General features: G+C 36.3%; 1 protein-coding gene across 13 annotated transcripts in view; it reads left to right on the forward strand.

The window, feature by feature from the left end:
• Positions 1-21024, forward strand: part of MYO3B (myosin IIIB) — a 198439-nt gene that overhangs the window by 114927 nt on the left and 62488 nt on the right. For 10 of the 13 annotated variants that reach the window (XM_027911545.1, XM_027911546.1, XM_027911541.1 and 7 more), the window contains 7 exons: positions 4758-4837; positions 7916-7936; positions 8955-9032; positions 10870-11075; positions 18399-18510; positions 19416-19578; positions 20255-20335. In XM_027911545.1, coding sequence (XP_027767346.1) covers positions 4758-4837; positions 7916-7936; positions 8955-9032; positions 10870-11075; positions 18399-18510; positions 19416-19578; positions 20255-20335 — 741 coding nt within the window. Of the gene's footprint in view, positions 1-4757; positions 4838-7915; positions 7937-8954; positions 9033-10869; positions 11076-18398; positions 18513-19415; positions 19579-20254; positions 20336-21024 lie in introns of those variants that run through there. The other 3 variants (XM_027911554.1, XM_027911548.1, XM_027911550.1) reach the window with 3 other exon arrangements.

Raw genomic sequence — 21024 nt, forward strand, 5'->3', positions numbered from 1 at the left:
GTAAATATGAGCTGTGTCTACTTCATGCTAAAAAGACTAAAGAAATCTTTAGTCTAATTGAGAATCAGTATCAGAATTCCTCAGTTCACTGTGGCATGCATTTTCATTTCAAATAATCTGGGCCAAAAAGTGCACACTTTTTGCTCCTGAAGTAAATTTTCATAATTAGGTTATTTCCAGGTGGGCCTCGCTATTACTAAGCTTTCATGGTTATTAGATTCCATTTGGTAATATGGATCTGATTTTGGAAATACTATCTCTCATTTTTAATTTGTTTATTCTGAATAGAAAGTAAAGTGATTTTCATTTCAGAATAAGCAGTGGTTGAGGTCTGTCTGTATTGATAGTTGTGCTCTACAGACAGTATTTTTATAAATTTATTCTTGTGTAAAATATGTAGTATATGAGAAAATTGGATTCTTAGCTTTTTATTGCACAAGATTAGCTTAAATGACTTCAGTGACTCAAAAGAATAGAGTTTTGATAGTCAGTGACCAGATTCAAATTAGTACCCAATAAAAAAGTACATGTATTCATTTGTAGTCAAGCTAAAAGCTTAGTCTTACAGTAGCAGAAGATGAAAATGCATTATGGAGATAAGCAGTCGACTTCCTTCAGCTAGATAAAATGTACTGAAAGGAAAGACAGAGAAGAATCTGTGTATGTCAGAGACATTGTCTGGCTCTGTACCTCTTCTGGAGTTCAAGTGCTTAGCTGTGATTAGAAGTAGTGTCAATGAAATATGAATGCATTGTAGCATTTCTGACCATATTATACTGTATCTACATGGTGTTTCAAGTAACCCCTCTTTATCTGAACCAGAAGCATGAAAGAAATTAATAAAATATATGAGGATAAGGAAAGAGCTTGTACTTGCCCTCTACATAATAGTAATATCCCTGGTACAGCGTGTACAGTAAGGTGACATTGTCATTAGGCTCTTTCTCTGTAAGTCATTTGCACTTCACAAACTGAGCGTTGTATCAAAGCTTAATGTATTTCTAACCTGGCACGCTCGCTCTTTGGGAGGAGTGATCTATTGCAGACATAACCAAAATGAGGTTATAAATACAGTGCTGATATTAATATTGGCTTGATACTGCGTATAGAACACATCATCTAAGAATAAATGAAGAACTGACAAACCATAAGTAACTTCAGAACATCCAGCCAGAGGGTGTGCTTTTCCTAATTAGTATTTAAAGTCAGCAGCTGGACAAATCATTAATTCGGCCACATCACAGCGCAAGTGACACTCGGAGATGCAAGTGAGAAGCCAGGAATGCTGACTCCTTTCTGAGATCTAGAGAGCACTTCCAAAGTCCAACCAGAAAAAGAAGAAAACACATTTTTTTCTTTGCTGTGGAAATACTTGAAGTATTTTCAAAACTTCTCCTGCTTGGCTTTGCATAATAGAAGAGATGCAGCGCTTTGACAGTATGGTCTTTCTCACGTACCTGAAAATGAGGCATCAGTGAAGAATATGTTTGCAGAGATGTGAGATCTCCTAAACAGAGGAAAGGAGGTTTGATGAGCGCTGGCATAGAGAACTTAGCTAGTGAGTGCAATGATTTTTGTGCTGCTAATTCTCTTTCTCTCAGAGCATTTCACAAACTTTAATGACTGAAACTTCTCAAAGCGTTAAAGACATTCCTAACTATTGAACAGAGGGAAAAAAGAGAAACGTTGGAGCTGACTGATTCCTCCATGACACAAATGAATCCTGGAGACCTCAGTCTCTGATCCAGCAGACACATAGGTAGACACCTTAATTTTTCAGATGAGCAGTCCAGCTGAACTGAAAATGAAATGCATGTGAATAAAATTAAATATATACACGTTTAAAAGATTAATCCTAACTTTAACCATTAGCTTCTCTCCCCTCCTTCATAAAAAACCCCCCAAACAAGACAATTTTGAGAGAGTTTTATATCACTTAATTGGTCCATTTAATGGACTTGGATTTATGTAGGTAGTATTTTGGTCTACAGGGATGTCACTCGTATTTTCTCTGAGGTGTTGACCATTTAATAGGTGTGAAGCTAGACTTCTGAAAGGTACAGTGTAATCTCTCAACATTTAACCGGTTTAACCTTTCAAGGAACCCACAGCAGTTCAAACTAGCTATGCTATTATCTAAAAACATCTGTTCTTCAAATATTGGTGCTCTTCACTATGTGTTATAACATTTAATTATTTTTGGTATATAAAGTAATAAATTAATTTGTAAATGGAAATCGAATGCAGGGATAGGTATCAAATGTTTACCATCTATAAACACCGTGCTACACTGGGTGAAACATTTCTTATTATGTAGACTAATTTTCAAACCACATTTATTCTGTGTATTTGTTTGAATGGATTAGACTTGTTCAAGATGGGTAGTTATTTTTGCTGAGCATGAGCAACTTGAGATGAGTAATTCAGCAACTTTTATTGAAGCATCATTTTGTGTTTGAACTAAAAAAAGAAAATCCTGCTAACGTTTTTTCCATTGATTCAATCTGATGTTCAAGTAGTAATTCCATAGGAATTCACTTAACCCATGAAATAAGTACTGATAAGAATCCATTCCTAGAAGGAAGTAACTATTGAACAAAGGCACAATATGTAAAGCTTCTCTTTTTTAAGTGGGAACTGAACACTTTTGGGGTTTTTTTGCTTTGTGAAGTCATTAAAGATTTTTGATTAATAAAAGGTTTAATATTTGCTTGGTTTACCAGATCAGAAATGTTAAGTTCAATTTTAGTTTTGAATAAGGAACTAAGAGAGAGCTCAGGACTATGAATTACGAACCCTAGAAATCTAATACCAGCGGTGAGTGTGGTGAACCTTGAGTAACTATGGAGTCATTCTAATTTTTGTTTGGTTATTAGAGTTGTTACAAAGTGCAACAAAATTTTAGTAGTTTTAAACAATCTGATTCAAAGTAATTTCTTCTCCCAACTCCCCTCTTTTATTGCATGTTGTGTTGTCAGTTCTTCAGAGCAAGGCTATCAAGCTTTAGACTTGCTAATTTGAAACCTAGCCAAAACCAACCCTTCCAGACTGTTGATTTTAGCCAAAAAAGGCACAAAAGAGTAATTTCTAACATAAAAATGTATCAAAATTGCAACTAAGAGAAGAATAAATTCACCAACTACTTGTTCTTTGAAGTCCTCATTTTAACCTTAGAGGTACATTTACCATGTATGTATGTAGATATTGAAGATTTCCAAAGCAGTTGCAATTCCCATTAACATCCATTTTCCAAAATGGTGGGCAGAGCTGTGTTCTGCACTGTGATTTAGGCTGTAAGTAACGTGCGCTTTTAGATCTGGAAATGCCCTGCCAGTTTGCAGCATTGTGTTAATCCCAATGCCAGCAGCTTAAAAGAGAAATTCTTTTTCAAATGATTTCAGAATGTTTGAATGAATGAAGAGTACCACTGCTGTGTTTGAGTGCTGGCCCCCAGATTGTTTTCAGAGGATTGGTATTTTTCTTGTTCAGAGAATAGTAACAACAAAAGTTCATTTCAGTGTTATATGGACGCTGGGTTTGCTCTGCTTCCTTACAGAATTATTACCAGTGATTAAGTGTTCTTGGTTCTCGTTTTTTCCATCGTGCCTCCCTACAAGTTGTGTAATATATAGTTTAGCAAAATTCTGGAGAATGTTTAGAGTTACTGGCCTTCTGCAAAGCAAACAGCTAAACACTGGAGTTGATGCAAACAAGGCATTTAGCATCTGAAAGAAGTGTTAACACTTTATTTACATTTAAATTAAAATAGACACTTATTTATGTGTTCTGGTTCTGAAAGGTGTGTGGTACATCTGCAGAGGCCTATTGTTTATTCATGCTGTAAATCCTTTGAAATGTGTTAAAATGCTTCCCACTCATTATAAAAATCCTGCCACCCATGGATTAGGGCTTTGATGTCACCAATCCTGCTTCAAAGGGTTCTTTCAATGCTATTAATCACAGTTTAGCCTCTGAAGATATAGCCAGAGAAAACATTTGGACATCTTGTGCTAGACTTGCTAAAACTTTGAAATATACAGAGTGTCTTGCATATGCACAGTCCCGTATCACTTCCTCTCTCTTCTCCCAGCCTTTATTTTGAAAAGCTATTTTGTGATGACTTTGGCTTTCTACAAGTACAGAAGAAAAAGTTTAGGACACGTCATTACCGTACATTTTTAAAAAGGCACCGGTCCTTCAGTTGACACCACAATGTATTTTTGCCTGAGAAACTGAGTCAGTCTTTAAAAACCCCGAGGGACAATAACATCGGGAATTATATGTCGAAAGGTCAAAATCTGATACATTTCTTATCGTTTTCTCACCTCTCTTGTTAGTTTGTGAATTTAAGATACTGTCCAAACACTTGAGGACCCACATGATTTCATAGAAACAAGATTGTTTCTGCAGTCTTTTTGCTCCTTGGAATCTCTCAAGGAGTCCCAGAGAAATTGATTAGTAGTGATTGAACTGTGTGCCTTTGTGCTGTCATTGTTTTCATCAGCTCAGTAGCTAAGGTCAGTGACATACCACCTTATCACTGACTTTTTTCTCCTTTCTAAGTCAACACTGCACTCTGTCATGCCTACGCTGAATGCTCTACTGGCACAATTGGTAATGAGCGGGGTGTGGAAGAAGTGTGGTGGTCTCTGCTGTTTTTAGTACTATTGTACAAACTGATTTTATGCCGTACAAATTTTTCCCTGCTAAGCTTCTTGAATAGTTTTTGCGGTCTGAATTTCTTTGTTTTTGAACAGGTAATTTGGCACAAGCAAGAGCCAGAGTGACAGCAGCATCTAGGTCTTTGCCTCCTCAGCTCAGTGCTGGGCGTATCAAGGTTAGTAGTGTTCCCTTTGAAGACAGGCAATTGTTCATAAAATATTACAGTGAGAATGCGTACACAATGCTTTGCTGATGTAGGTATATAGGGAGGTTCTTAACAAATAAGAGTCTGCCTTACTATCAGTAACATGCAGCTTGTCTGGGAGCATGGTTTCCCTTTTTAGCAATGATCCTATTGTAGAATCCAGTGAAGAATCAATTTACTACTGATTGGAGTGGAATCTCAGTTACATCGATAGCAATATTTCTCTTTATTTCAATAGGATCAAGGTTTTCCTGTGGCAATTTTTAGCTAGGATGAGGTTTTGTTAGGTAAAATTTGAATAGTGTATTTAACAGAATGAAAGGCAAAACAAAATTTAAAGAGTATCTGTTTCTCTTTTATTCAACTTGCAAGTAAAAATCCAGGGGACGTTTGTGACTGATAGATAACAGAAAAGAATGACTCAGCAAAACCACTATTCTTTAAAAAGAACTGTAAAATTTAACCTCTGCTGAATTTTGCTAGAAACTGTGTGGCATAACTGCAAAAAGATGGCAAATTTTTATGGCAATTAATAGGATGCCAACGGAGTATGCATAATTTGTGAGGAAACCTCTTGTGCCTGATAGCTGATAGCATGTACACCCCCTCCCCATTTCCTAAGTAGTACTATTAGAGTTAGCTTAGTTAATGTTTGGGATTGGGGTTTTTTTGCCTTCAAAGCAAACAGTAATAAATTTTAAGAACAAATGTGGTAACAGCAACTGTTCAAAAGTTACAAAGCATTATGTTCTGGCTTTGCTATTTGTTCTCATTCTCCTCGGTATTTGGAGTTCATGCTCAAATATCAATAAAGTGATTCATGTCATCCAGACATCTATATCCTTCACTGTACCTGCAGATACAGATGTGGATTTCAGACTATTATTTCCTGTCTGGTATAAACACTTTCAAGGCTGAAGGATGGTCTTTCGAATTTTCTTGTGTTATACGCACATTGTCTTCCACATCCAGCTATATTCAGCTCAAGCTTTCTAAGCATGCATTTTATTGATACACTGGGAATGTAATAGAGGAGTTCACCTTTAGAGCTTTAATAAACATAATCAGTTACTAAGTAGTCTTTAAGTGGGTTTTACTCAGCCTTCAAACCTTTTAAAAGGAGCTAAAAGACATGCATAAGGGCAACACTATTCAGAAAATGTTAACTTACATACTTTTGAACTGTAAAAATAATTTCTTAGAATTTCATAAAGTATCTAATTAAATCAACTTCTGGAAACGTGTTTTAAATTATTATTTTAAATTTTATCTTAAAAAGTCCAAATGCAATAATTTTGTTTAGAAATTTGGAAGAGTTCATTCATTATTGAATTTAAGGGGTATTTTGCTTGACATATTTTTTGGTTTCACGGTATTTCATGCCATGCCAACTGCAGGTGTGGTCAATATGTGAAAGTAATAATTTCCAGTAACTTCATAAGGTGACATGATGTCATAAATCATTCATTTTATATTGTTTCAAAACTATTAGAAGTAATTTTTTTAGTGACAAAACCGAAGTTTGGCTTTTGTAGGTCAGGCTGTTTTCCATTTCAGTTGTAAGCTTATAAATTTATATTGTAAGTCACTACAGCTGTCACATAAAAATGTGACTTAACAGTTGAAATATTCTTCTTTTTAGTTTCAAAAGAGTAGCTTGTGATTTAAAATACAAGATTATATCATGACATTCTTATTGTGTTCTGTCATTTTTGCCAAGCCAGTTGTGATAAAGCCTATTGTCTGTGGTACATGCGATTGTTGCCCTACCATAAAAATTACATGGCTTCATAGGCAAGAAATGTTGTAAATTAACCAGACACAAAACTTCTAAAAATTCTTACAAGAAAATCTCCCTACCTTCAGGGTCTGTCAGAATGGTTCAAATGTTTCTTGTCAAAAAGTTTTGGAAATTGATCCTAGTCCTTACATATTGCACAGATCTGAATTTACAACTCCATTCATAGAAAAAGGAATCTAACAATACTGCTTTTACCCTGATTTTCTGAGAAAAAGTGTTTTACGTTTCCTCTCTGAGTGTTTCTGACCATCTGTCTTCTCTGCATTCCCTCCCTTCCCCCAATTAAAAAAAAACCCAAACCAAAACAAAAGTGTTTAGAACCCAGCAACCTGTAGTAAACCACGTTTGATAGAGTGGCAGTCTCAAAGATGGTAAAGTTCTACAGGTTTGGTGAAAATAAGTGGCTGTGAAAAGGACATGCTTACAGTGTGCTACTGCCCAAAAGGTAGAGCATAAGCTCACCCTTTTTTGGACAACAGATGTTCCAGATATGGCTGAGAGGTTGTGAGTGCTCAGCCCTCAACAACATCACCAAGTCTCTGCTTTTCTAGACAGAGAAGAATCCTATATAGAATCTCAAATTCATTGGCCTTTGGCCTCAGATCAGTCCTCAAATTATTTGCTTTAGTTCTTGATTTGATATCATTTTGACTGTGTGTCTATTAACATTACATGTTACCAGTTATTCTGAACTTACTGTCAGTATTCACTGTTATGGCTTTTGTCTTCTACCTGACCTTTCCTAGAGATTTAGATATCAATTCTCAAAAAGCAGTTGTCCTGCCAAGATAATCTTGAAACATTCCCATATCCTTCCTTATGGACATGCCCGCTGTTTTGATTAGGTTATTGATATTTACTTTGTCAGGTGACCTCTTAAGATGTTTGATGTTATCTGAGCTGATAAAGCATTTTTCCGGGGATATATTACAGCGTGTTCTGTTAACACCCTTCAAACTGAAATCAAACTGCATCTTTTTTCTTCTTTATTTTTTTTTTATTCTTCTCATGTGTTAGTTTGAGATGCGTACCAATTCCTGTACACCGCTCTGGGTTGGAACGTCACAGATTACAAAAACATATTGAAATTTTTATGGTCACCATTATTGAAATCTGTCTTCATTTGCACCATCTGTATTCTGAATCTTGTCCTCACTAGTTTTCTTTTGATTTCTTCCCCAACACGAAATCCGTTTTTTTGATCTATTACTACTTAGTGCTTCATTTCCTTTATATTTTGCATGCAGTCTCCTAAATATCTCCTGAAGGTAAGAGACACAGTTACTTTATTGAGAACCGTAATCTTTCAGCAATTACTTTTAGTGTTCAGAAGAGTGTTCTTAAGTCAGTGAGTGTTGGAAATGATCGTATGGAGCAAAGTCCAGGAAGTGTAGCACAGGTGCTGACAACAGCATTATCTGGTTTATACAAATGCCACCTGGTCAGAGCAGATGGTAAACTGCCACAAAGCAAGTGAATGCTAAAATGTTGTTAATGCTCCATGCAAACAGGATGCTGGTTAATTTTCTTTAATTTCGTTGAGCTGTAATACAGCAACACAATCTGCTTGTTATTGGTAACCATAGTTATACTCATTCATAAATTCTGGTTTCATTTTGATAAGAACAGCTGTACTAACGGTATAACTAAAATATACAAGGAGCAATATGTTCACTGTCCATGCATACCTTCTAAAAATAACTTCTTCAATGCTGAAAAAGTGGTATTTGAAGCTATGGCCATTCCGCAGAATAAGATTGCTGAGATTCTTGGCATCAAAATGGCAATTTAAAGTAATTAATAGTAACTATAGTAGTAGAACAGAACAGACCTACTTTGTTTGCCACTTATCCAACAACCTATTTTCCATACATGAGCATGGTGAGGCAGCTCAGTTTAGTTTTTGGTCATTACAAATGTGATAGCTCTTGTATATAAGACCTACTGGAGTTCACTGTAGTGGCAATAAGATTAATGCTTTTGAGGAATCAGTTCCTGTGGTATTGCACCTTGACAAATGCTTCATTGCCTGAGTGCTAGACTACCATAAATCTAGAGTGCTCTTCCATTATCAAAGAGAATTCAGAATGCTTACAGATTGCTCTGAAATCAGTGTGTGTCCTGCACCTGTTAGAAGCTGGCCTTCCTCTCTCTGAAAAAGTACTCTCAAATACTCACACCTGAAGGTATGACTGTAACAAAAACTGCAGCAAGCTTTCATGGGCAGGGTGGTGTGGGTCTGCAGTGGTTCTGGAACAGTTCTAACATCACAGTTTTGTCTTCCAGGTTGACACAATGGAGGTTATGCGGCATCCTGAGGAAACAACTAACATGAAGCGGCAAACTATGGCTTCCTATTTTAGGGTACAAAAGTTCAATTGAAAATAAGCATTTGGGTGATAGGAACAATAGATATATCTAAAATATCTGTGGGATTGTTAGATCAAAGAGAATAATAAGAAAATTTTTTTATTCTGTTATGAGACCTTTGTAGACTCACAAATTTTTTTTTTACTTCTTTTCTCTTTGTTTTCTTATACTCGTATTTTTATAATTTCACTGAGTATGATGATAACAGAATCTAGAGCCTAGACTGTTTCCATCTAAAATTCTAGAGGTCTAGAACAGGCCTCATTACCTTATTATAAACAGAACACCGATTTTGTGCAAATAAAATAGCTGTTATTATGTAAGACTTCGTATTTTTTCACAACCTTAGGCATATATACCTTTAAAGATTAAGATTTGTCATTTGTGCTAATAAGTAAAAACAATCCATCTTTCAGAAGTGCTGCTATAAATCATATGGATTGTCGTTTTATCAGTAGTAATCCTGTCTGAGGTAATGTATATTCTGTATGTGAGTTTAAATCGAACAAACAAGAAAAGGGCATTGAGAATGTTGGAAATGGAAGCTTAGAAGTCAAGAAAGTGCCAGTCCAAGACTGTTAGTTAATGGTTTTCTTTCTTGTAGTCACTGCAGAGTGGAAAAGTTTTGAGATGGCCCTTGGGCTGCAGAATAGGGAAGTTCACAGTGCTGTGCTAGCCAGTGTGGGCTGAAGTTTCATGCTGTATAGGAGTACCTGTTCTGTTTGTCTTGTAAAACAGTGTAAGGAAGGGCACAGGGGAAGCTGATGTGTGCTGTGATGTTGGCCCAGTGTGGAATGCACAAGGGCACACGTGCAGACTTATCTAATCATACAGATGTGCATTTAGAGTGCTCTTGCACAGAACCCCACAAATGTCAGCTGTGTAGGAACTGCAAAAAAAGAAAGTGAAATGTGGAATGAGTGTGAAAGTACACCATAATATGCATGCAACCTGCAGCAAGGTGACCACAATGAGCTTGGAATTTTACATGACTTTAAGACACATATGGATATGTGAGATTGGGTAGAGTTGTAATGAATACTTATCATACAGCTTGTTAATGAGGTGAGTGTGGAGCAGAACTGTCAAAGTCATTGGAAAAACAGATATATAAGATCCAATCAAACTTATTTCAGTGTAAATTGCAATGGAATAAATTGTTTTCCACGTCTGGGGTGGATAGGAAAAGAAGTAATGGACGTATGTTTCAGTGGGGAGATTTATGGTACATGCTAAGAACATTATGAATAGTCATGGTAATATAGCACTTCAGCAGATTTCTGGGGAGATTGTGCAGTTTATATTCTCAGTGATTCTGAAAAATGAGTGTAACAGTGATGCACCTGAAATGTTACAATACATCTAGTGTTTTCTGTGGGCAGAGCACTGAACTGATGACTTCTTGCAACCCTTGCCCCATGATTTGCTGTGATTTCAGTGATTGTTTCACAGTAAAACTCGTTCTTCTATGGGGATATTTGATCAGTCAAATGTGTCTTCGGTAGAATTGTAGTTAGGACAATTTTCAATTAATTTTTTTGCTATGGGCCTTCAACTACACAAATGTGATATAAGGAGCTATGAAGAGAAAGGTGTAATAAGTAAGAAATAAGACTTAAAATAATTTTTTTTTTGACAACTGAAAATTTTTAATATGTTCCAAGTTTCAGCTGCAAACCTAAAAATGAATAAAAAGGCAATGCTGATTAACATTACAAATTAAAATATAATCAAGCATTACATAGTGTTTACAAATATATACCTCCTGCTTAAATAGTTACATTGCAGTTCTCTGTCAAGAGTGTGCATTTTTTTTTATTCTCCTCACTAGTATTCCCTCATGGATCTTTTATCCAAAATGGTTGTTGGACAGCCTCACTTTATCCGCTGCATTAAACCTAATGATGATCGAGAAGCACTGATGTTTTCTCACGAGAGAGTTCTGTTGCAGCTACGATACACTGGAATTCTGGAAACTGTCAAAATACGTCAAAAAGGGTATTCCCATCGCATCCTCTTTGAGGAGTTTGTAAAAAGGTAAGACTTCTATAATAGGGCTATTTTAAAACTCCATTCTGTAAGGTATGTTCTACTTGTAAGTACAAGAAGTTCTACAAACATGGTTTGTATATGTATGGTCTGAATGTCTAATGAGAGCAGGGACTATCAGAAATAAAGACTACAAGAGATCTGCGATCTCTAATGGACAACAGCCAGTGGTGAACACCAGTATTCAGTAGCAAACCTGTCCCCATGATTCCCTCAGTAGAGGCAACCAGTAGAAATTATGCATCCTACTAAGATAATACAGGGATTTTGGAAGGTCAGTGACCTTCAGCCATTAAATGAAGGATGTTCACATGCTTAAGAATGAATTGATATAAAAACTTTAGATAGCTTGTACACCATCATAGTCATTTTTCTTGGACATACCACGACTTATAATCAGATCTCTGTTTATGTGAACCCTTGTCATAGCTGCTATTACTGGCTTTAATACATATTCTCAATCTCAAGAAGTTATAAATTTATTTCAGGAAATGCTGTTGTCTTTATGATGGCAGTATGTTTATATGATCATTATAGTTTCCTCTAGATTTAAAATGTGGTTTCATGTAGTATTTGCTGTTTTCCAGTGTGTAGGATTGATAATTCAACAATGATCAGAAACAATCACAGTAGGAACAAGAAGTGAATGGCTAAATGAAGCATTTTCTGATATTTCCTGAACTGTAGGTTGCTCATCCAGACAATATAGAATTAATGAATCTACTGAAAGCAATTCATTCATATGATGCTAGAGGGAAGGAGCTGATTATGACAAAGAAGAGACATAAACAGGCCTTTCTAAAATCCAAAGACAGAGTAGATTTATGTGTGTAAATCAGTCACTTGGGCTTGGAAATCTGTGGTCCTTGCATTGAGAGATCTTGAATGATAAACCAAAGCTTAACCTATTATTTCTGAAAAAATATTATTTTTTATTTATAATATATTAGTACACCAAATGAATATGTAACAGGAAAACACAATAGATTATGTATCGCAGGAAGGAGAACTAATATGTTTATTTATCTGTCAAGGCAATTTTATTTTCAGAAATTATCTCCCCCAGCTTTTTTTGTGTTGCATGACTAATTTTAGTGTGGTCATCCCATTCTGAAGCATGTTTAAGAGTTTTATTTTTTTGATCATTAACATATCTTTGGAGCATCCTGAAGAGGATGAAGGCAGAATTATTAACCTTAACTTTTATTCAATTTGCACATAAGCAAACTGAGATAAACTCCACAGAGATTAGTGTAAATTGAGACAAAATTAAGCCTTCTCTTATCAACAGATCCTTTTCATTCAGAAGTGTGCTGAATTTGAGTACAACCTTAAAAAGTAATGGTAATAAAGCAGCATTGACTGTAGCTTTCCATTCCTGCAGATAAGGAAGGGCAAGTTGTGTTTAACATCTTCTCAATTACTCCCGAAGTTTTTAGTCCAACTGCATGTGATTCTTTCAGGAAAGTCAACTCGAAAAAGGAAGGGGAGGGGAGGTACATTTAGCAATTTCCACAGAAGCACAGAAGAATTCCTGAGTTCAGAATATAAACGGGGCAAGAGAGGGGATGTTCTTGCTCCTTTGTTCATCTCATGCTTGATTTTTAAATGAATTCTATTCTGTTTTGCTCTTGAAAATAAAAACAAACAATACTTTAAAAAGCTATAAATGGAACAAGAAACATTTCTCTTCAACTTACAGCCATGACTAGTCAAGTGTTTTTAGGAACTAAGTAGTTGAATACATAAAATGTTTGAGAAAACAGGTCAAATGCTAAACAGATTGGCACTTCTTTGTTCATAATCAAAAAGACATTAGGCAAGTATGAAGAAGAGTTTCAAAATGTCAGTAAATGTGAGGATATCAAAGATTTTCTAAGGCAGCAAGTTAATTGGTATTTTGATCCTTTTGAGCAACTGAACAACAAAATGGATGAGCCAGCACTTTTTCTCCCTTGATGTTATTAAACAAATAGGTGTGCTTCTTATCTGCCTGTTCAATAATGCTGTTTTGTAAACTCTTAGCAGGAAATATGAGGACAAAACAATCAAAGGCAGGGAACCAGACCCATTCAGGGTTTATCAGGTGGGAGGTAAACAAAAGATAAAGCTCTGTCTAATGTTACTCTTTACTGTCTTCTGTTTTCATGTAGAACAGATTATTTCAGTATTGCAAACCTGGATGTGGTTTACTGGGTTAAAAAACAGATGGTGTAGAGAGGGCTTAATTGTAACTCATTCACACAGTGTTTCTTCGGCCAAGTATATAACCATCTGTTTTATGTATATAAATATACATTTTCTTTTTACTTAAAGTAGGAAAATACAATCTACAGCCCCTGTAAACACTGTATCCCTGTCAAGTCTTAGACACTTTGTCACTGTTGGCCCTGTCTTGCACCCCATGACATCATGGGTCTGTCTTATGTTTACTGGGAAGCAACATAGCCCCTTTTCCAGGCTGGAATCCCAGGTTTCAGATACAGATTATTAACTTGATCAGACCACCAGGTGTGCGTGGCATGGGGGGGGGTCTCATGGTGACTGTGCACTGCCCAACAGCTAAGGGAGGTGTGCGTTCAAGTAGGGACCTGCACTGACGATCCCACTGGATGGAACACGCCTTGCTGAGTGCCCAGGCCCCTGGAGATTCACACGATGTGAATCATGTGAATTCACAGGTGTGTGTCCTCATCACACATCCTCCAGCTGTATACTCCTTTTGTGTAAGGTGGCATATACTGGACAATGGCTTGGAATATAAGGGACTTGGTAGGCTAATAGTGCTAAATGCACTTCAAGAATTAAGTGCCTCATAAGCACATAGGAATGTGTTGAGAACTATTGCACAAGTTTCATTTAAGGATTGTCTTTTTTTCTTCCCCGCCTGTTTACGTTATGCATTGAAATTTTTTCATACTGTATTAAAATGCAAGATACTCTTTTCCTATAAACTTTACTGTTACTCAGATCATACACTCATAGCAATACCACTGCTGTTACTGTGGCAGTGATTCCAGCTAGGCTGGTTCTGCTTTTTCAATCTCACAGTGCAAATTTGCATAAGGTCACTGTTAGTACACCTAGTATACACAGTCTCTAAACCACCAGTGTTACATTTCTCATGACCAAATAAAGCCTGAATGACTTTAATGAGTCACATTTTGCATTGAGTGTAGCTAGGAATAAAAACTGGTGAAACATTGCAAAATCCTGTAAAACATATAACCTCAGTAAGTGCTTTCTTGTAACACCAAAAATTCAGTGGTGATAGACTTGCTTATTATGCAAAATCAGGGAAGAACTGAATTAAATTAGAAGTCAGCAGAATTGCTGCAGAGAAGGAATGCTTTCTTTTTAAATTATGCCTTTTTAATGCAAGCTTACTTTTAATACTGAGCCTGCACCATACCAAAGTTCACAAATGATTTCTAGAAACAGAATTTTAACATTTCCCCCAATATCTGGATTTTACTATCATCCATGGAAGCGTTATTTGTTTCAGTGGCCTTAAAATTCCCCAGATCTGTATAATGTTCCTGTACACTTTAAATATGATAAACTACTGCACCTTCCATATACACCTTCTGGACTCCTCTCATTGACAGAACACTGGTTGCCTTGCAAAACAGTTGCAGGATGGAGAAGACAGGAAAACTTTAGAAGTGGAAAGTCTGCTAACCGCTTATGAACCGTTTATGCACAACAGACCAAATTTTATTTTTCTGAGAGTATTTCTGTGATTCTGTGCTTATCTAATGATTTACAGCATAAATGTTTGGTATCTGTTATGAATTTCAAGAGCGTCTTAGGTGTTTTATCATTTTTATTTACATTTTTTTCACTCATACACAGCATAGAGTCAAATGTAATTATTTGTGTTAAGTCAGATTTGAAAGTTTCTGGAAGAGGTGAGATATAACTAATACAAGTTAGAAATTTTTGAAAAATATTTTATGGCTCTGTTAGTTCTAAAAAATTGGATTTTTTTAAACTTTCCAGCTCAGGGCTGAGAAGGAACAAACATTTTTGTAATACTGAGAATCTTCCTACTATTGCTGGTGGTCTGGCTAGAAAGGGATTTTGTCCTCTTGCACTTCATGCTTTTCACATATTCATTCTCCACCTCAGGCTAGTATATTTTAGTACAAAGATTTGTTTTAAAGAGAAAAAGGGTTAATCATTACTAGTTTGAGTTAATTATGTAGAATTGATGCAGCCTTTAAGTCTGGAATGCAAAGGGAGCCTTAGTAAGAGACACTGGTATAGCAGTTAATGGTGCTGTTTAAATGCTATTTATTGAACAATTCCACAGTTCACCCTTTGAAGAGTGGTGAGAAATTGAACCATTTGTTTACCATCAGTTTATCTAAAACCACCAAGACTGAAATGCTTTGGCCCTAAACACATAGTTAATGCATAGCATCATTATGAAGTTTTCTGTATCTTAACATACTTGGATGTTTTGGGCATTTAACCTTAATTCTGCATGTCCTAGCTTTGCAATTATTGGTCTGAGATTAAATTCAACTTTTAAAAAATGTTGGTGCATTCTTAATGACTAGTAAGTAGAGTTAATCCCGTTTTAGTGTAGGTTTTTTCTGAAGTACTATTCATGTACATGAAGGATAATATGTAGTGCAGATTAAGAACCACTAGTTAAGAAATACTGAATTCCAGGGTTTCATCAGGTTTGAAAAATCAATTCTTTGGAGAGGAAGTTACTTTTCTCTTACATAGTCTTAACTGCCACTGAGAGTGTGATTAGTCAAGTACTTTTAGAAAACATGAAGATGAGTTACAAACAGGAAATTTTCAAGCAGGATGTATAACCTAGGAAAATAATATATTTTTGCACAAATATATGCATGTTCATGAAATAGCATGTGAAGGACCATAAACTTTATGTTTAAAAATAGAAATGAAAGTATTGGTTTAACGTAGAAGAACACTGAAATATTCCTAACTACTGTACTTTGTGCTGAAATAACAAATGCAAATACGAAAATAAAAAAGTAGAGTTGAGAAATTTTCATCTCATCTGAAAGCAAATGTGATTTTTAGCTCTACTTTTCTGAAATTAAATTTCTGGTTTCTTGGTGATATGTTGCAAGTAGAGGTCACTCTGTGATCTCTGCACAGTAGATTTACATAAGTATGACAGAGATGAAATTAGGCCAATAAATCAAAATGAACGGTTGTAGTTGCATATATCCCAAAGCTTTGGGTGTATTCCTAGACATTTTCTCTACCATTTCACCATGTACAATATTTGAATGCTTTTGCCAGATACGTTAAGATGAAACAGTTTACCTTCCTCCAGAATTTTCCAAAATTTTAAATTAGATGAAACAGTTGTGTGACCCTATGTGCCACATGCTGTGCTGCCTTACAGTGACGAGTGCAGTAATTTCTGCCTTATTTTTGATGACATAATTGAAAAGGAACAGGAATTGTATTAACCAGTTACAGGTGTCTTCTGTGCAGTGGTTGGATCAATCAAAACATTTGGAAAATCACCATTTAGAGGAAGTTTTCAATAAATATTGGGAGACGATGTTTACCTACTGTGAACTGTAGAATAGAAACTGTAGTTATTCCCATGGTTTGGAAAGTTCTTGTCATTTTGCTTTCTTAGACTGTAGGTAAATTTTCTGAAAACGTTTGTTAAAACATTAAGTAATAGGAAAAAGTACCGTTGTTGGGGGGTTTTTTAGGAGCACCAAAAGCAAATGCATTCTAGATCATTAAAGAGAGCTAATGGAGGGGTTACTACATTTGAAAGATACTGAAGTTTGTCATAAACAAAGTTATATAGTCAGGCAGTTAAATTACACAGCTCAAAAATACTTTTTAGTCAGATTTGTCACAAATAAGAAGTCAACTTTGCAGTGATAAGAATGTCATTGATAAGATAGATAAAAATGTTATGAGATCCCCCTTGAGTATTTTATTGCATCATTGCTATTTAAAAACTGTTCTATGGTTTTAAAATCCCTAACTACAACATACCTTAAAAGATGCTTGAACACCAGAAAATTGATATTGTCACTCACTTGAATCTATCCTTCCTTCCTCCCTTCCTCCCTCCCAAGCTACTTAAGTTACATCCATATGTAAATAACACGGCTATCTGAACTGGCTTTTGAAGCAAACAGCAGTTTATTGTTAGTGTAACTTCCCCCATGTATCTGTCTGCTATCTGTTGAAATTATGTGCTGTCGCAAGTTTTTTATGATAGATACATTTTAAATCTGACTTTCTTTAGTGCAACTCATAATGGCATTTGTCTTGTGAAAACTGGCATCATTACATTCAGTAATAAGGTAAAGGAAAAGTACTTTCTTCCTTTAAATACACCATGTTTTCCCATTCTTGCTGAATGGCATGACTCTTGGTATTTTGAAAGACTTGGCTAAAGAATTTGCATCATCACGTTGTTGAGAAAGTCACTGCATTAAAAATAACTCAGTAATACATAATCTCCTATCATTATTCAGAGTCAGCAGTGCCTCCAGTTGGTGAATATCTATGTCTTTGGCCCAGGACTTATTCCAGTGCTTCTGACTTCAGATGTCATTCTGTTCCCCTTTGATCTTTATTGACTATTTTAGTGGTTCTTTTTTCTTTCTTGTGACAACTGGAGCTAATATCTAGAGATTAGCTGGAGCTAATATTTGAAAATCATATTCTCCTGATTAAAAAAAAAAGGTCTTGCACAATTCCAACCTTTGTAATTGCTTCTCCATGTTTTCTTCAGTATGAGATGGGATATTTTCTTGAATCTGTCTATGAGGTTCACTGATCAGATTCTTCTCTTCATGTTTTAAAAAACATCTGATGGCTCTTCCCCATGCTAATAATTAGTAGAATGGTTTGCTCAACCTGCCGATTCCCCTCAATCACAATGTAAATAGAGTAGCACCTGTAGAAGTGTAACTTAATACCAAGACAACACATGGCAGTTAATAAATGAGAGCTGAGGTGTCATTTGCTACCATCTAACTATATGTTATTTCACATAATTGTTGGGTGTTATTCTTTGCAAGGGACAAATAAAAGTCAATATTGTTTAGTATGGGTCTGCTTCAGGCCTCTAAAACTGATCATAATCATTTCAATTAATTATTTATCATAATCATGTATATGCTCAAATATCTGTTTGTGACAGTTGTGTCATAATTTATGAGGAGAACTGAGTATAAGGGAGAATTTGGCCTGTTCTAAAGATACAGCTCTGAGCTAGAGAAAAACAGTGAAAGAACATATTGATTGTTAATTCAGTTTTTTCTTCGTCGCTCTGTTTTGTAGGTATTATTACCTTGCGTTCAAGGCACACGAGACTCCTGTTGGTAGCAGAGAAAACTGTCTTGCCATTTTGGAGAAATCTAAACTAGACAACTGGATTCTTGGGAAGACCAAGGTAGAGAGTGCTAACATTTTCTCAGTAATAGTATCCTTTTAGAAAAACATGTCTACTTTGAAAAGTACTGCCTGAGTGAACAGAAAAGCAAGGAATTTGGTTACAGAGGTGCCCTGAGTTAGCGCTGCAAGAGGAGGGGTGCATTGTGTACCTCCCCAAAGCACATTCTGCACGTGGTTGCCTTGATAAGGACAGTACATCTGTCAGTACCTCCTGTTGTAGTGCCTTCCTGAAATTCCTCGTGCTCTTATTAAAGACATGGCTGAAACTTCACACTCTGGCCCATCCTGTGAGCCTGGTTGGTACATTATCCATTTGTGGAGTTTCAGGTAAGCTCCTTCTGGCTCCATCAAAAGCCATTGTTCATGGTTTAAAATGGAGTGAATGTCTTCTGTTAGAAGGATATTGCATAGTGTTCTGAGTTGTTTTACAGTGCACAAAGGAAAAACGAGGAGAATTTTCCTGCCCAAGACCCAGATAAAATGTACATAAGCGCCTACAGTATTTGTCTCCTGAAGCAGAAGGCTTTTAGACAATAATATGTCTGAAACCAGATTCAACCCAGGATTTATCTTCCCACTGACAAGAAAGGCTGTATTTCAAAATTGTTGATATCTGAAAATATCCCCCTGGCCAATTTACTTTGTAAGGGTGGTAAATATGGGGTTTATTTTTCAATGGATGATTATAATCAGTGGAATAAGGAAATTGCATAAGCACACCAAGAGCAAATATTTGGTTCACATGATTGCTATGATATCTACAGTCAGTATTTTGCTAGTTTTCTCAGCAATAATGCCCTAGAATAAGCTGCTATTGGACTAATGAAAAGACAGAATACAAGAGATTATGTTACTGTCTGCTTGTAATACTGATTTTTTTGTTTTGTTGTTATTCCCTTCCAGGTTTTTTTAAAGTATTACCATATAGAGCAGTTAAATTTGTTCCTTCGAGAAGTTATAGGGAGGGTGGTGGTCATGCAAGCCTATATCAAGGGATGGCTTGGAGCAAGGAGGTACAAGAAAGTCAAAGATAAAAGAGAAAACAGTGCTCTTACTATACAGTCAGGTAAATGTTCACATTCCCTATTTCACTGAGTGTCTTTGCATTTCAGTCGGTTAAATTGCATGTGTATTGTTCATTCATCCATTATAGTTTATTATGAAATCAGAATGACCAGAGATGCTTTATCTCCAGCTAATTGATGCAAATGTTATTGATTTACTTCTAAGGTGTCATCTTAGTGTTTGGTAATGTCTTTATTTAAATATGTCAGTATTTTGGATGGGATGCCTGTGCACAAAATGAAAATATTGTTAGGTGTGTCTGCCCTAGCATGCAGCACATTATTGAAAGGCAGTAGCACATACCCCTCCCCGTATACCAGAATTCCAGACATACATCATAAGATGGACCGCAGGGGCTGATAGCAGGCTTCCTTGTAGTGAATCTGGGGAACTGTGTGAGCAGGGATGATCATGCACCTTTGTCTTTTGGGTTAGGACATCAGTGAGCACATGGTGACAATTAAAATGTGGAAGAGGGAAATGGTGTTTGAAGTCGTGGGGATGTGAATGTTGCAGTCATGAACCCAGAGTTCAACATGTGGGTGGGTGGGGAGGAGGTATTGGGGATAGGGGCTGGAGTAGTTATGGCAGGAGGAATGAAAGTTACAGCACATCTCTGACTCTGTAGCACTTCCTTAAATAAATGTAATTTCCAGCACATGGTTTTGTATTTTTAGCCTGGAGAGGATATGAAGCTCGCAGGAAGTACCAGGAAATAAAGAACAGAAGAACTGATGCTGCTATACATATTCAAGCAGGTAATTAAAACAGTATTTCAATTGCCAACACCTATTTTTCTGTGGGTGATTTTGTGTGTCATGTTTATAGCCAAAAAAAAATAAATACGGTCCAAACAAAAGCTATAAAAATATTACTTCTGATTACTTTGTTCTTCAGTGTCAAATAACATCTGGCAGGTATCGGGCACTTTGGCTTCTCTGGAAGCAAAACATACTAATTAAAAACCGTTGAGTTAATTCTCTAAGATTCTTCTGAGCGCAGTCAGTAGATGTAGAGCTGGTATGAAGCACTGTATTGATTTGTCTAAAAGTGTGGATGAGAGGCACTGGACGTGGATTTCTCTGCCTTTGTAAGGAGCCCTGGTCTTGGCAGATTGCCAGGTTTTTGTTTTGACTGCTTGCTGGGTTTGCCAGCTTTGACCAATCTTTTGACATTCTGCCAGACTCCTATGCAGCCATATCAATATGAATTTGAATAAACTTTAAAGAGATTATTGGAGAAACAGGCCCATAGGGCTGTGTAGGTCTCTAGTAGACAGCAGAGTACCATATGGCACAGAAATCTAAGAACCAATGCTGTGAACTCAATGGTGTTTTCAGATGCTGCCAGTATGGAGCAGCCTCCATGTGATGCAGTGTAATACACTTTCCCTGTGCAACTCCAGGCTGAAAGACTGTAACTCACAAAAAATGAGTTGTAGCAAATG

This window comes from Empidonax traillii, unplaced genomic scaffold (genome assembly GCF_003031625.1).
Source record: "Empidonax traillii isolate 1590-97213 ecotype Southwest subspecies unplaced genomic scaffold, ASM303162v1 scaffold33:size3420811, whole genome shotgun sequence".
NCBI classification, from domain to species: Eukaryota; Metazoa; Chordata; class Aves; order Passeriformes; family Tyrannidae; genus Empidonax; species Empidonax traillii.